Source organism: Hemibagrus wyckioides, linkage group LG03, assembly GCF_019097595.1.
Source record: "Hemibagrus wyckioides isolate EC202008001 linkage group LG03, SWU_Hwy_1.0, whole genome shotgun sequence".
Classification (NCBI taxonomy): domain Eukaryota; kingdom Metazoa; phylum Chordata; class Actinopteri; order Siluriformes; family Bagridae; genus Hemibagrus; species Hemibagrus wyckioides.
The window spans coordinates 27,186,079-27,202,188 of NC_080712.1; the positions used below are offsets into that span (position 1 = coordinate 27,186,079).

The window sequence follows — 16,110 nt, forward strand, 5'->3', positions numbered from 1 at the left end:
GACTGCTTTAATGCTTAATTTGAACTTATGAAGGTATTATAAAGGCAAAATGGCCACAAATGAGCGCTGTGAAATGAGATCCAAGACACTACAGGTATTCATTCAACCACGTAGCCTGCTCATTCATTACTGCATGAATGTGATGTGTGTCATTTTTATTCACAATGTCAATCCAAAAACATTCTTACTGTAGGATCTGACCTGTTCTGCTTCACACTCTCAATATATATATATATATTTTGCACGTGGTTTGTTCATCTTTAACTCATGCACAGAAGCAAAATTCAACACATACTACCTTGTAAAGACTTGTGACCTGGCTTCAGCTTCATTTCTTCTGTTTTAAGCCATCACTGTGCTGTCATTGTGGTTAAAATGTGCATCATGAATGCCCTCTTGTCTCTGTTCACCAAATGCATTACATTTCCTGAAATTTACAAAGCTCTGTCTGATCCAACTGTAAATAAAATGATCACAGATCTTGTCCAAATGAACAGATAGACTCTCTGCAAATCCAGATATTTTGAAATATTCTTTATTATATACATTTTTATCTTCTTTTTTTCTTTGCACCGGCTTGCTAAGACACTGTAAGAGACGCTACTTACACGAAAACTCCGAAGAGTAGCACTCGGATTCCGATCTCCAGCGCCAGCTCGCGCATGCTTTTCCTTCGGTCGGGAGGAGACATCTTCATGATCTTCTTGCTTTCTTTTCCGCTCTTTTCTTTCTTTTCTGTACTCTTCTCTTTCAGCAAACGCAAACGTGATCCAAAAAATGCATGAAAGTCATCTGAGCTCCGTTGTCGTTCTTTACTGCTTTAGCATCGCAATAAGACGCTGATTGAAATTAGGGGAAATGCGCGTTTGGGCGCTGCGCGTGCAAAAAAGAAATGTTTGTAAATATCTCTGTATTTATAATAATAGTTGGTCCTCAGAGCTCGTTTGGTGTCCGTCTTTAATCCATAATGTGTTCCAGAGATGTTGCCCATGAACTAATTGAATTTCAATATATTGAAAAAGGACAAGGGATTGAAAAAAAAATATATACATATATCCAGGTGATGCAGCATGGCAGTAAAGTGGCTCGCGCTTCACTGGAAACGCCAGCACGCGCTCGACTTTCGTGTTTCTGCTTCACTACAACCTCTTCCTACACACTGATAAAAGCGATTTTTCAGCCCACACATGGGCACCGCGGTACTTAGGAAAAAAACAATACGTTAATAATTACTCACAGATATTTTTCAAGCAGCAACAGGAGCGTTTGTGCTTGTGTGTCACTTTTGCACGCGCAGTCAGAGCGGCTGCGCTTATATAGTCTCGGGCGCGCGCGAACCTGCGCGTGCCGCCGAGTGCATGATGACGCAAGAGCGTGGCAAAGAAAATAAATAATAAGGAGGAAAAACACACACACACACACACACACAAACAAACAAGCACCTGTCTTACCTTGCACAGGATCATGAATATTTTACACAGCCCTAACAGGGGAAGAAATCACTGAGGGACATTTAGAACACAAAATGACCCATGCAAAAAGTCCAGTTTGCATTTATTTTCCTTCACTCATGTTTTGGGACACTAAAACATTGATGTGGGTGGATATTGTTCTGAAGCTATAATTAATCACGTAATTTTTCTACATATGTTCCTTCCAAGCACGTCATATTGCCCACGTTGTGCTAACACAACCGCCTCACACTCCCTTACCACTGCTAGCTTACTGTTAGCACCTCACTAATGAGGGCCAGAACAACACTGAGTTCTTACACCAATGGGAATACTGAGAGATATTCTTCAACTCAGATTGTCTTCCTATAGTCAAGAGAGACTGGGCTCTATACTGTGCCAGGATTTAGCAAACGACGCCAAACTTTCTGTTCATAAACACATTTCTTGTTGTAAAACATCTCTCTTCTAATGTCAACACATCATGTTCAAGCAAAGTAGCATGGTCCTAGTCAGGGATGATTAATACATAGTTGACTAAACCATAGCAGGGTTTCCCCAAATTTTTTGCTGTAATAATATAATAAATTTCCTGACGTTTTCATATATATTAAGCTACAGAGAGCTACAGCCTTTCTCTTCCTGAAGTTCAACAACAGAACATATTAGGCTCTAGGTCATAACATAAGTTACCACCGTAGCGTTATTGATATAATCAACAGACGCTGCAAACTTCTGACTTAATATATGAAAGTTCTTTAAATAAAGATGAAACAGAAGAAAGGACACCAGTTTCACTTTAAGTACTTTTAATGGTAATATACAAATCAATGCCAGCTAGTTAGCCAGCTAACCAACATGCTGTAAAGTGAGTGCACACCCATCAGGCATAACATTATGACCACCTGCCTAATATTGTTTGCTGCCAAAACAGCACTGACCACCATACACTGTGCATTCTGACACCTTTCTTTCTATCAGAACCAGCAACAGTAGCTCGTCTGTTGGATCGGATCACACAGGTCAGCCTTCGCTCCCCACATGCATCAATGAGCCTTGACCGCTCATGACCCTGTCACAAGTTCACTGCTGTTCCTTCCTTGGACCACGTTTGATAGATACTGACCATGCAGACCGGGAACACCCCAAAAGAGCTGCAGTTTTGGAGATGCTCTGATCCAGTCGTTTAGCCATCACAATCTGGCCCTTGTCAAACTCGCTCAAACCCCTACACTTGCCCATTTTTCTTGCTTCTAACACATCAACTTTGAGGACAAAATGCTGACTTGCTGTCTAATATATCCCACCCACTAACAGGTGCCATGATGAAGAGATAATCAGTGTCATTCACTTCACCTCTCACTGCTAATAATGTAATGCCTGATAGGTGTAAGTAGACCATTTAGACATATTGTGTCTAAACTGTCTCTTTTAGTGACTTTTTAACTCACTAAAAGAGACATGTCTCTAGTGACTGTTTGATATTAATATCTTGTTTATAGAACACTTGCAATTCTGCAGATTTATACTGAATATCAGCATGGCTGTGTTTAGCTACAATTACATGCAACAAATCACAGCCGTGCTCATTTTCATGCCATGTTGCCTAAATATCTATACGTTGGCTAGTATTTGAGCTATTAAGATTTGTATTAAAGTCATTCCATTCAAATGGTGGCACAGACAGGAAATGAATAAGACACTTATCTTGAAACATATAACAATAATCTACATTGTGACAGTGTTGGATTTTCAATTCAATTTCAATTTCCCTTCAAAATCAGATCCCTTCAATATGCTCCCCAAACCCCACTTTTATAAAAACAACAGGTATTAATGAGGGTAGGGTAGAAGACCCTATCCTACACATCAGAGTTTACTAAGTCTGCACTTGGGTTAGGGTTTGGATGAATAGAAATATTGTGAAGGATCTCCTATAGAATACAGTATGTGCAAAGTCATAAAAACAGCATTAAAATGTTTGTTCTGTAGTACAAATCCCAGAGCTCTCAAAGATGAGCATGAACCAAATGAATGTCCCTCTTCTATCACTTCCAATGAATAATTGTTGATGAAACTTGACAAGGATTAATAGATTAGTTTATTACTTGAAATACGATGTGCCCGAGATGTTTCTACTGATGACTATACAGTGTCGTAGAATAAAACACTAAATTATCACACATCATACAAGTTCACACAAGGCTACGGCTCCCTCACAGACTTGCACATTAGATATATATGATCTGCTTACGTATAGAACTGCTTACTTATAGGACTTTCTTTTCTCACCTCCAGTTCCTGGTTCCACCCACTCGCCTAAGATTAGCTCCCAGTCTCCTACGTTACCTCCCAAAAGTGATTCATCCGTTCTCTCTTTTACAGTCAGTGCCAGGAGTATCCTCCACAGGAAGCTCAAAGTACAAACATGCGCTTGGAGTGCCGCGCTTGAAGCCTTGGAATAAAGCACATCAAAGGATCACACCCATAAATTAATGCACGCCAAAAATAGAGCTTCTTTCATCACACCATATAGCTTTTTGTTTTCACTATAAAGGCTATAAAGTAATATTAAACTGATGTGCAGGTTTAATGCAGTTTCGACAAAAAAAATTACGCTGTGAAGATTTTTGAGTAAGTCAGAAACAATTTTAGTTGCTTGGGAATGTAATATCAACTCGTGGAGGATGTGTACTAGTTCCAGGTCAGTTTGAATGAATGTTAGTAGCATGATTATTCAAAGTCACAGTGACAAGTACAACTGTGTCAAATGCAGCTAGAAATGCTGAGTACTTTCTTCTTTATTTGGAAGGCAAAAAGGGGACATTCGTGGTATTTAGTACAAGTTGTTCTAACATACAAGGTCTAGTTTAATGAAGATTATTTCGCCTACCTTGCTGCTTGTAAAGCTTTTTCTTACCGTTAAAAAACTCTTGATTCAAGGGCAGAGCGAAGCTAAAGCTCTGAAGCTGCTTGTTGTTTTCCTGTAAAACCTCAGCCAACCAGATCACCTAATGCTGACACTTATACAAGTCACTTATACAAGGAAAGTGTTCTCAAGAAGAACCTTTCATGAATTCACGCCGGATGAATTCCCATCAGCTAGGAATTAGACTAAAAGTATCGAAAGTGCCCAGAAATCATGTTGTATTTGAACACAATGACAAGCCACTCTTCAACTATCCAACGAGGTCATCATAAAACAAGAGTATTTGACAAGGCGCCACTTAAGAGCATTCCTCCACCAGAGTGTGTGACCTCTACTGACCCATGCCAGTTAGAGATGGGTTTACAACCAAGCTATACACTGGAATGGTTTAAAGCAAAGACACATACTATACCCAGCCTCACTGTCTCAGCATTTTTAAAATCATTTGCTGACATTTTGTGTGTATCAGTGCAATGATGTCATGTATGAATGTGTGATTTTGCCCCTTTTTTAAAAAAAAAATGTATACGGAACACATCAAACCTGCCAGGTTTCATCTTAAATGAAAGGTAATATGGTTGAAACATAGAAAAGGATGAAACAATGGCTGCAAAATAAATGAATGCACAGCTATCAAATGCCACAATTGTAGGATGACCAAGCAACAATGACAACCAGTGGTGATGGAGACTTAGTGATAGACTCCTGTCACACTGAAATCCTTTAAACTCCAGATTCTGTAGTGTTGATGTGAATTGAGAAGGCATTGATTCCCAAAAATCAGCTACAAAATTTAGCTCAGGGATATCTAATCTTATCTACAAAGGGTTGGTAAAGGAGTAGGTTTTCATTTCAGTGAAGCAGGTTAGAAAAGAAAAAAATGAACCCACACTGACCTTTTGCGGAAAAGACTGGACACCTCTGTTTGAATGAATGTGTAAGCTGTATTCCAAAACAACTTTATCAGGAGAAGTTGATCCACTAATAAAAATGATTATCTTTCTTCCATGTTTGTATTGACGGCTACATTTCATGGCAATTTCTCATAAGGTACAAGATTTAAAACGGAACTCATTTACTTGTGTAGACGAACTTAACTGCAGTGTGACCAATATACACCAACCAGCCATAACAATATGACCACCTGCCTGATATTGTGTTTGTCCCCCTTTGTTATCCACTGTGCATTCTGATACCTTTCTATCAGAACCAGCATTAACTTCTTCAGCAGTTTAAGCAACAGTAGATCGTCTGTTGGATAAGATCACATGGACCACCCTTTGCTCCCCACATGCATCATTAAGCCTTGGCCGCCCATGACCCTGTCTCTGATTCACCACCGTTCCTTCCTTGGACCACTTTTGATAGATACTGACCACTGCAGACCGGGAACACCCCACAAGAGCTGCAGTTTTGGAGATGCCCTGATCCAGTCATCTAGCCATCACAATTTGGCCCTTTTGGTCAAACTCGCTCAAATCCTTACGCTTGCCCATTTTTCCTGCTTCTAACACATCAACTTTGAGGACAAAATGTTCACTTGCTGTCTAATATATCCCACCCACTAACAGGTGCCATGATGAGGAGATGATCAGCGTTATTCACTTCACCTGTCACTGCTCATAATGTTATGGCTGATCGGTGTATATGTGAACTCACTGAATCTATCTGATGGAGCCGTATGCTAATAAGGGTTTGTTCTTCTTTTTTTTCCTAAAGCTGTAATAACTGGTATGATTATTCAGGCATCTTTGAAGAGGTAAATAAAACTGGCTGGGTTTATATTCTCCAGGCCAGGAAGATTTCGTCCCTATTGCACCTTGTTAGACTCTTCTGCCATCTTGTGGTGTTGAGACACATACGTGTCTTAGCCAAAGGCACATCACTTACAGCAGGTTAAGTGGTGGCAGCAAAACAGCAGTACTAACCTCACCAGCAGGGTTTTAGCCTGAAGCCACTCTAAGTCCCTGAGATAGTGAACTAGCATGGGCATGTGTTTCGGAACCTACAAGTTGCACTGGATAAGGGTTTCTGCCAAATGCCTTGAAGGTAAACATGCCATATACTTTAAGTGTGTAATCGTAGGTCAAGTATTAGGTCTAGTGTTGGTTAAGTGGCAGGTTTAGTGGTAGGTAATGTAGTGGCTGTGCTGATTCATGTTACAAGCTATATTTTGTTAACAAATAAAGCAAACAAAAGAAAAAATTAGAAATGTGTCAAGCCACAGAGAATGGTGACCTGCAAAATACAAAAAAGAGGCACTTGATAGTTGTTGTTGTTGTTTTGTTTTTTAAGGATATTGAAGGATCGTTAACATCAAGAGAAACAAAAGACTATATTTGTAATATATTTTTCAATAATTTCTAATATATTTTTTAATTATTGAGCTTTAGGAAATATTTGAGAATGGTTCAATTGGACATGCTATTTTATGTACCAAATTTCACATTTAATATTATTTACTTTTGCTCATCCTTCTTGTGATATTTCTCTGTAAACTCATCACTTTATGTAACTGAGAGGACGGATTCTCTTATTTGTCTTGGATTATTTAAACATACACTTACCAACAACTTTAATATGAACACCCTGTTCGGATACCTGATATACCATATATTTTTATTTTTCTGTGCAGTTTCAGCTTCCATATCACAGCCTTGGAAAAGGTCTGTCATGTTCCTGTCTCTTTTATTTCTTCATAGGGGACTCAAGCTGGTCAGGAAATCAGCAAAAAATAAATAAATAAATGAATAAATATGATAAAAATTTCTGCTATGTTGCTAGGATGAAACAGACGATAAATCGAAGTTGAATCAAAAACTGATATTTGACTGCTCATTAGCTGTACAAGTGTTTAAATGTGCATTTCTTGTGTATTAACCGTGATTTTTATAGTTCTAAAAGATAATCAAATTTCTAGTTTTGTTGGTTTAATAACGCATAATGACAAAACTTTTCAAAGGATTTCTTTCACCGTCATACTAGCATGCAGGATTGATGTAAATTAGATTAAAGATTGCAGGTCATGGGATTAAAATGAGAGCACAGTACGATTTCTGTTGTATTAGGTCACTATCTTTTACTTTCATGTGTACATTTGATTGTAAATGTTAACCTGTTCATGCATTTATCGTTCTGCGGCACTTATTCTAGACATAACCTGGAGTCTATCAAAGGAGACTTAGGGAACAAGGAAGAGGACGCCCCAACAAATCCAACACTCACACACACACTCACACCCGTTCACACAAGAAAAGAAAATTCTTAGCCAAACAATTCTTAAGTCATTTTGTGTGTTGTATTTTGCAAGCAGTTCTTACAACAAGGTCTGAATCTGATCATTCTTAGAGTAAATGATTCATTCTGCATACACTTTAGCAGAGGTTCAGTAATCCAGGATAAACTCTTTCTGGGTCATACAGAAATCTGGCTTCAGGCTCTCGATGGTACAGTCCGAGGTGTCCATGGTGCACAGGCTGCACTCGCAGCTTAAAGCGACAGGATACGTGACATGGGGATCGACCCCTGGGTGACAATCCGGCAGGCGAACCGTTTCATAGCGGACATCTCTGTAGGTGCAGACATGCTGATAGATGGAAGAGAATGGGCTCTTGTACACGGGTTCCTGTAGAAAACATTTGGAAATTTTTTTTCGTTCTCAAATGATATCTGCTATCAAATGCTGTAAATATTTACAATTTTGCATAAAAAACTATCTAACTATAAATTGATATACATTTAGACACCCTTATCCAGAGCAACTTACAATTTATCTTAAGGGTTTTGATCAGGGGCCCAGCTTGGTGGACCTGGGATTCAAACTCACAACCTTCCAATCGGTAGTTCAACACCTTAAGCACTAAGCTACCACATCCCCACAGTACTATCCATGCAACTTGTGTAATAAAATGTGATTGAAAAAAAGAAGACGCTATATTCACCTTGGTGAAGCAGTGTCCACTGCAGATGGAGGTTTGAAACACAAGGCATTTGGGGCAGCCATCTTTCTCTACAGAAACCGTCTCATTAACAGGTTCACAGTGGGTCAGAAGGTAGCTTTGAGCAGGAGAGAAGACGTTGATCAAGAAATATAGGAGAAGAAAAGAGAAAGCTGGCACTGGCATCCTGTAATAAAACATCAAAAAACAATAAAATGCAATTAACCACCAAGTTAATCAGCAAGTGCAAATGATCACGAGTTCAGACTACACTTCAGCAACTTTATGTACTTTTCTGTATAATATTTATACATTGAATTAAATCACACTCTATCACACTACTATTCTTACTTAAGAGTTTGCAGTGATCGCTCAGCAGGCTGCCGTCTGTCCCTGTAAGAGTTTAACACGTTTATATAGTGCGCAGAATCGAACCCTGGCCTTATCACACTAATCTCAAATAAATTACAGCTAAGTGCTCTGACACAATCGCGGCTACTTTTTCAAGGGTACACCATGACATTAGAATCCTGCAGTTCATCTTGCCCGTTGCTCCAGCCAAAAGGATTAATGAGCTTCCTATTTGGATAGTTTTCTTTCCTTTGGGGCTGAGTTCAGTTAATGGTAAGGTCCATGAACACAAGTACTGAGATCGTCATGCTGCATTTTCAGAAATGAAGATACTTTTTCTTGTTGCTGGAGTGATACCATCAAGGATACTCCATCAAGGATACTGACCAGCTTGAGTTCTCAAAGGAAAGATTTGTATCTTTCACCTGGAAACACAAATATATTATGCATAATTGGACCTTAAAGATCACTATATGGTCAAATGTTTGTGGAAATCTGGCCATATATTACAATCATATGTGCTAACATCCCATTTCAGATTTCCTTTTATAATACCCACTACCCCAGGAGATCTGGGGTGCAGTCTTTGTTCCAGTATTACCTGAAGGTTTTCAGAGGGACAGAGGTCAGGGTCCATAGGACAATCAAGTTCTTCCACTCCAGAGCTGGCAAACCATGTCTTCATGGAGCTTGCTTGGTGCACAAGGGCACAAAATAGTAATGCTACAGCATATATGGACAAAATTGTTGGTGCCCTTCCATTAAAAAAAGAAAAACCCACAATGGTCACTGGAATAACTTCAAATTTACTGAAAATTGACTAATGAAAATCAGACATTTTGAATTGTGGTTTAACAGAAGCAATTAAAAAAACAAACAAATGAACTGGCCTGGACAAAAATCATGGTACCCTTAAATTAATATTTTGTTTTGAGGCAATCACTGCAATCAAGTGATTTCTGTAACACTCGTTAAGACTTCTGCACCTGTCCACAGATATTTTGGCCCAATCCTTGTGAGCAAACTGCCCCAGCTGTCTCAGGTTTGAAGCGTTCAAGACTTCTCCAGACTGGTAATGTAACATAATGTAACATTAAGTTAATTAAAGGAACACGACATACAATATAAGAACCCAAACACCTTGATGTTACGTCTACGACTACTAAATATAGAGCATGTTACTTTTATTTCTGAGAGAATATGATTTTCTCTAACTGAAAATGATATACATTGATCAGGCATAACATCATGAGCAGTGAGAGGGGAAGTGAATAACACTGATGATCTCCTCATCATGGCACCTGTTAGTGGGTGGGATATATTAGGCAGCAAGCGAATATTTTGTCCTCAAAGTTGATGTGTTAGAAGCAGGAAAAATGGACAAGAGTAAGGATTTGCGCGAGTTTGACAAAGGGCCAAATTGTGATGGCTAGACCACTGGATCAGAGCATCTCCAAAACTGCAGCTCTTGTGGGGTGTTCCCGGTCTGCAGTGGTCAGTATCTATCAAAAGTGGTCCAAGGAAGGAACAGTGGTGAACCGGCGACAGGGTCATGGGCGGCCAAGGCCAGGTGATGTACGTGGGGAGCGAAGGCTGGCCCATGTGATCTGATCTAACAGACGAGCTACTGTTGCTCAAATTGCTGAAGAAGTTAATGCTGGTTCTGATAGAAAGGTGTCAGAATACACAGTGCATGATGGGTCAGGGACTTTAGGTTCTATAAGTATCCTTTAAGTCCTATAAGTTGCACCTTACAGGACTTAAAGGATATGCTGCTAACATCTTGGTGCCAGATACCACAGGCACACCTTCAGGGATCTACTGGAGTCCATGCCTCGACAGGTCAGGGCTGGCAGCAAAAGGGGGACCAACACAATGTTAGGCAGATGGTCATAATGTTATGCCCGATTGGTGTATGTTATATAACATATAAGATTGTTATTCGTTCATATACGTTTGTTAATTTTCAAAGACAGCACTTTTATTATTATTATTATTATTATTATTATTATTATTATTATTCATTCATTCATTCATTTAAGAAAAGTAAGACGAGACGTCGCGAGAAGACCGGAACTAACGATTTCAGTCTCTGTTCCCGTCAGGAACATTCACTGACGGATCACAATATTGTAGTTGGCTGCCAATGTCATTCACGTTGTTATAAAATAAAGGAGTCCAGGATGTTCTCAGTAAAATGCTTATAAAATCATATCATTAGTGTAAGAATGGCAGATCAGGAGCCTGGCAGTAACAATCAGGTTAGTGTTTTGCTTCAGTTTTGTGCTAATAAGCTGAAATGGGTAGATAAATATTATATTCCAGCAATGGAGTTAGCATGGCTGCTAACTACCTGGAGCAATGCTGATGCTGGATCTGTTAGTAAAGCGAATGTATACAATTGTTTGTTTGTAAAGACTATAGAAATTACTTTACACAAGCATGTGTTAGGGACAGATACACTTTATATTTAACAATAAATTGTTAAATTTATTTCTAAATTGTCAAAACGTTTATTGGTGAATCTCCAGCCCTGTGAGCCTGAACAGCCTTTCCTTTTTGGTCCTGGCCCAGTCTCTGATTGTTTATAGGACTGTTTTTTTCTCCACAGGGGGTAAAACTTTTAGGGATCCTGGATGTTGGGAAAACTCCTTGTGCAAGAGAAGCTATTCTTCATGGTGCAGGAGGATCAGCCGTTGCAGGATTAGTGCACTTTTTGGCAACTAGTAAGTCTTACAGTTGCCATCATCATCTACTCCATTCACTGACGGTTTTCCTTCTTTAGTTCATTAGGAATACAATCTAAGCATGTAACTGTTAAGATGTTAAGACAGTTTCATTCACAATACGCTCATAGTGAACAATCCGCTTGCACCTAGATTTGCTCTTTTACTCTCCTACAATGGTCATTTCTATAGTTAAGTCCACTATCTTGTGTTAACTGAAGAGGACTAAGTCCAGTAAGAATCGGGTTCTTTAATGTCGTTAAAGACAGAATGGAATGGAAATGGAAAGTTTTTCCATTTTTTATTAAGGATCTCAGTCAAAACCATCCTGATTTCTGTAACATGTATACGTATATGTGTGGCAGAGTCTCTCATTAGAAGTGCTATGCAAAGACAGACTGACAAAAAAACACACATACACAGCTACAACAAAACAAGGTCGAACTATGACGCGTGCACTTTTACAAATAAGATTTGCACAAGTGAAATATATTCATGGATTATAAACAAGATAGCAACAGTGACAGAGAACACATCTAGTTTGACATGTTCATTCTTGTCCTGATGTTTATAATGATCTTAGAATAGCACCAGGTTTTTTAGGATTGAGCTCTTTTTCTAAATTAATTTTTTTTAATGGAAGTGTTTTGGTCTCCTTCCTCCATCAGGCAGAGTGAAGCGCTCGTTCCATGCTGGCATGGCTGGGTTCATGCTCACAACACTGGCTTCATGGTATGTAATCCTTCATAGAGAAGCGACGTGTATTATGCCCTTCTTGTATGAATATAAATGCATATATTGCACTCAATCCAGTACACCAAAGAAATGGATTATGGCAAAATATTCTTTACAACATGTGATTTTTGTTTTGCCGTCTACTGTATACACCGACCAGCCGTAACATTATGAGCACTGACAGGTGAAGTGAATAACACTGATAATCTCCTCATCATGGCACCTGTTAGTGGGTGGGATTTTGAACATTTTATCCTCAAAGTTGATGTTAGAAGCAGGAAAAATGGACAAGCGCAAGGATTTGAGAGAGTTTGACAAGGGACAAATTGTGGTGGCGAGACAAATGAGAATTAGAAAAATTTAGACAAATTAGAAAAATGTTTTATATAATAATTTCCTGGCTAACTTAATAATTTGTCAGCTGTATTTGTTCCATACTAAGCACATATTTCTATTGAGAATACTAACTTCATAAAATACCCAAAATTAATAATTAAGCTTCAGTAAACACTGATTAGCTAATCTAAACCAGTCGAAAGCTTTTTTTTTTCATGAATTAAAGCCAGCTTTTAGTAAAGCAAAATTTCCCCCTTTGTTTAATACCAAATAACTCCACTGATGCCTTACATGGATCAGGCATAACATTATGACCACCTGCCGAATATTGTGTTGGTCCCCCTTTTGCTGCCAAAACAGCCCATCAAGACATGGGCTCTACTAGATCCATGAAAGTGTGCTGTGGTATCTGGCACCAAGATGGACTTAGAGGATACTTTTGGTAGATACTGACCACTGCAGACCAGGGACACCCCACAAGAGCTGCAGTTTTGGAGATGCTCTGATCCAGTCATCTTGGCCCTTGTCAAACTCGCTCAAATCCTTACGCTTGCCCATTTTTCCTGCTTCTAACACATCAACTTTGAGGACAAAATGTTGATTTGCTGCCTAATATATCCCACCCACTAACAGGTGCCATGATGAGGAGATGATCAGCGTTATTCACTTCACCTGTCACTGCTCATAATGTTATGCCTGATCTGTGTATATATATATTGTCTTATTTGTTTTAGGTTCTACTGTCGGTATGACAATGCAAGACTGCGGGTACAGCAGAGGATTATTCAGGAGGGAATTAAGAACAAAGTTATTTATGAGGGGACGAGTCGTGATCCTACCCGACAAGCAAAAGATCAGTGAAGTCCCGATATTTACTCCTATGACTTTTTACATTCACTATCAGCTAAAGGGTTTCTTCAGTTGCACGTCTGTTTTTATGTTCAAGTCAATATTTGACTAATGTGAAAAATATAATAAGTCAAACACAATGAATGGCTCTGTGAATTATTCTGTCAAGGTTTTAACTTTGTCAGCTCAACGCGTTTCTCATGCTTCACCTTACACGTTGTCAAGGCACGTCAGCCGTGCCAACAGTGAGCTCTAGTCACAGATTTCTGCACCAGCTCCATGTCAAAAGCAGGTCTTTTATCCAGTATACAGCATTAGCGCTCGACAGCATGACCTCGCGACATTCACACTGTTGTCAGGAAGATTTTTTTTTTTTTTTTTTACCTGGATAGCGGATGTGATTATTTTGGATCACTTCTCCTTGGATCTTCAGTATGTTTTGGTACCATGACACTGTACAAAGCGGTCAGCCTTGTAGTATACTGATGCACTGAGATGTGTGCACAAACTTAATTTTATTGTTATGCAAATATGTACAATATTCTGGCTATTTCTAGGAGCAGTAGAGGTGTTTCTATGCGTTTTTTTATTCCACTAACGAATAAATTTGGTCCAAGTTGACATTATTTACAGGTAGGGACACAAAGGGGTGGAAAATCTCTGGAAAATTTCCATGGGAACTTCATCTTAGGAATTTTGGAAATATTCCAAGTTGGAAACTTAACGGGAATTTATTTAAATAATTTAGAAATTAGGGGACATTTATATAAAGTGTATATACAGACATAAATATAAACATTTTGTTTGGTCATAAGCTGACATGCAAGTAGACTAATGCATGAATGAGATTTTTGACTTTGATTTCACTTTTAAGTAGAACTTCAGTTTATTCTCTCATTGAACGACACAAAAGCATAAATGAATGTAAAAAAAAAAAAACAACATATTTCCTTCTGTTTGCTGTAAACTGAAAGCATCCCTCACCCTTTTCCTTCCAAAATAAAAGTCCCATTGAAAATTGTAATCTTCGGGTTCAAATGCAGAACCGTGGCTTCGCTATTCTTGTGATTAGTCAGATCCTGGACAACAGGGAGGAATTCTCCCCTTAAGTGACTGAGGGGGATTGTGTGTGTGTGAGGGGTTTTAAATAGAAATGTAAGTAATATTTATGTAATTTACATGACCACTCACCAAGACGCACATTTTTTGAAATGATTTTGTGTGTAGGATTCAAGAAATGATCAGTGTGTATATCATGGAGAACTGCACAGTGCATGTGGAGGTGTGGCCTCAATAGCCCTGCAGTGCTGTGTGCATGTGATTGATTGAGGAATATACAGGGGTGGAATTCACCTGAAATTGTATTCAGTCTGACTGTTTTACCCAAGATTATGCTGCAAAAAAATTTTTTCCAACTACATTTAAATTCCCTGTTATAGGCTAACCTGCAATTTTGCAAATTCCCAGTTTATTCCCATATATTCCCGTTAATTCCCATGGAAAGTTTCCAGTCCTGAAAATTCCCGGAATTTTGCAACCCTATTTATAGGCTTATTTGTTTTATTCAGGTGTTTAAATCTAGGTTTAAACCTATTTAATTAAAGTGGCCAGTCAAACAAAGCTAAAAGAACATAATTACCACCTTAGTAGTGGTGGGTTGGGATTTCTGTGGACCCCTTGCCTGTGTCACACTTGATCTGTTTATTAATTAAAAAAAAATAAAAAGTGGGTTCTCCTAAGGGGGTTTTACTTACTTTCTTAATCCTCTTCGATCCTGGTGGAGCATAAGACATTGACAGACCTTCTCCAGCCATTTCTGTCCAGGCTGTGTGTTGCCCTGGATTTGATGGATTTCTAAAAATGGTAGTTGGCATTTCTGTAGCAAGAGTATTTTAGGCAGTGGTTTGCTAGCCTGAAGCCTTCTTTCACATCCTGGGCATGGGACCAGGCAATGGCAGAGTTTAATAGGGTTTTCGCATAATGCTATTTGTAGATGGTGGTAGTGGATAAGGCTCTGGGTTGTTGATCAGAAGATCGGGTTTCAAGCCCAGCACCACCACGATGCCTTTGTTGAGGCCTTGAGCAAGGCCCCCAACCCACCCTGCTTCAGGGGCGCTTTATCATGGCTGACCCTGCACACTGACCTTGATCCCCAAGGATGGGATAGATGAAGAAAAAGATTGTGACGAAGACAACTAATATTAGCATGAAAATAAGGTTTTGGGTTGTTTTTTTTTATTTTTTGAAAAAGAGACTAGAAAGCATTTCTATAAGTTGCTCTGGATAAGAGCTTTACCGTATGGCAACAGCTTATTGTTGACAGGCTCATCAACAGTAGGATAAGAAAGATGTAGAACATCAAATGGCTTTTCAGTGCATCAGAACACTGCTACAAAGCATCACTGTGCTCCTCGGAGACATTCAACGAGTTTGAAATCTCTGGCTGGACCAGATTTGGGTTATTTTCATGTTGGAATGGAAGTCTTTGCCCTTATCTGATGTCCTGATTGATTGTATCCTGAAAAGCCTGCTGGTCTCTGATAAATACACACCACAGCAGCTTAATGCAGCCACCACCATGCTTCACTGTAGGAACAGAATGTTGAGCTGTGCCTCACTTCCTTGTCATTTCAAAGTGTTTTCTTGTTTCTCGTGGCTGGAGAGCTCTTTACGTAGTTTTTGGGTGACTTTAAAAGCCGTACAGGGTTTCAAACAACTATTTAGAAATGATGGACAATCCTGTCTGTGTGCAAATCAGTTGACCTCATGGCATGCACTAGAGACAAAAAAAGTTG

General features: G+C 39.1%; 3 protein-coding genes across 3 annotated transcripts in view; 1 reads left to right on the top strand and 2 right to left on the bottom strand.

Moving 5' to 3' along the window:
• Nucleotides 1–1,271, bottom strand: part of plpp4 (phospholipid phosphatase 4) — a 101,373-nt gene extending 100,102 nt beyond the window's left edge. Inside the window, exon 1 of the mRNA XM_058378537.1 lies at nt 609–1,271. Within this exon, the coding sequence (XP_058234520.1) occupies nt 609–697 (89 nt within the window). The 5' untranslated portion in view covers nt 698–1,271. The remainder of the gene's footprint in view (nt 1–608) is intronic.
• A 6,385-nt stretch (nt 1,272–7,656) lies between these two features.
• lhb (luteinizing hormone subunit beta) lies at nt 7,657–8,823 on the bottom strand. The gene is made up of 3 exons (XM_058379032.1): nt 8,670–8,823; nt 8,322–8,505; nt 7,657–8,005 (listed from the first exon to the last, which is right to left on the bottom strand). The coding sequence occupies exons 2-3, from the start codon at nt 8,502–8,504 to the stop codon at nt 7,766–7,768; spliced, it is 423 nt and encodes a 140-aa protein (XP_058235015.1). The 5' UTR covers nt 8,505; nt 8,670–8,823; the 3' UTR covers nt 7,657–7,765.
• Nucleotides 8,824–10,769: 1,946 nt separating this feature from the next.
• On the top strand, nt 10,770–13,455 carry LOC131345887 (cytochrome c oxidase assembly protein COX20, mitochondrial). The gene is made up of 4 exons (XM_058379047.1): nt 10,770–10,930; nt 11,281–11,395; nt 12,064–12,127; nt 13,201–13,455. Exons 1-4 carry the CDS (start codon nt 10,898–10,900, stop codon nt 13,325–13,327), a joined length of 339 nt encoding a protein of 112 aa, XP_058235030.1. The 5' UTR covers nt 10,770–10,897; the 3' UTR covers nt 13,328–13,455.
• The last annotated feature ends 2,655 nt before the right edge of the window (nt 13,456–16,110 follow it).

Excerpts from the sequence above, each read along its gene's own strand:
- lhb (XM_058379032.1), bottom strand. The coding sequence starts at position 8,504 with ATGCCAGTGCCAGCTTTCTCTTTTCTTCTCCTATATTTCTTGATCAAC. Across the intron at positions 8,006-8,321 it reads GTGGACACTGCTTCACCAAG|GAACCCGTGTACAAGAGCCC; the intron begins GTGAATATAGCG and ends TGTTTTCTACAG.
- LOC131345887 (XM_058379047.1), top strand. The coding sequence starts at position 10,898 with ATGGCAGATCAGGAGCCTGGCAGTAACAATCAG. Across the intron at positions 10,931-11,280 it reads AGCCTGGCAGTAACAATCAG|GGGGTAAAACTTTTAGGGAT; the intron begins GTTAGTGTTTTG and ends TTTTCTCCACAG. Across the intron at positions 12,128-13,200 it reads CTCACAACACTGGCTTCATG|GTTCTACTGTCGGTATGACA; the intron begins GTATGTAATCCT and ends TATTTGTTTTAG.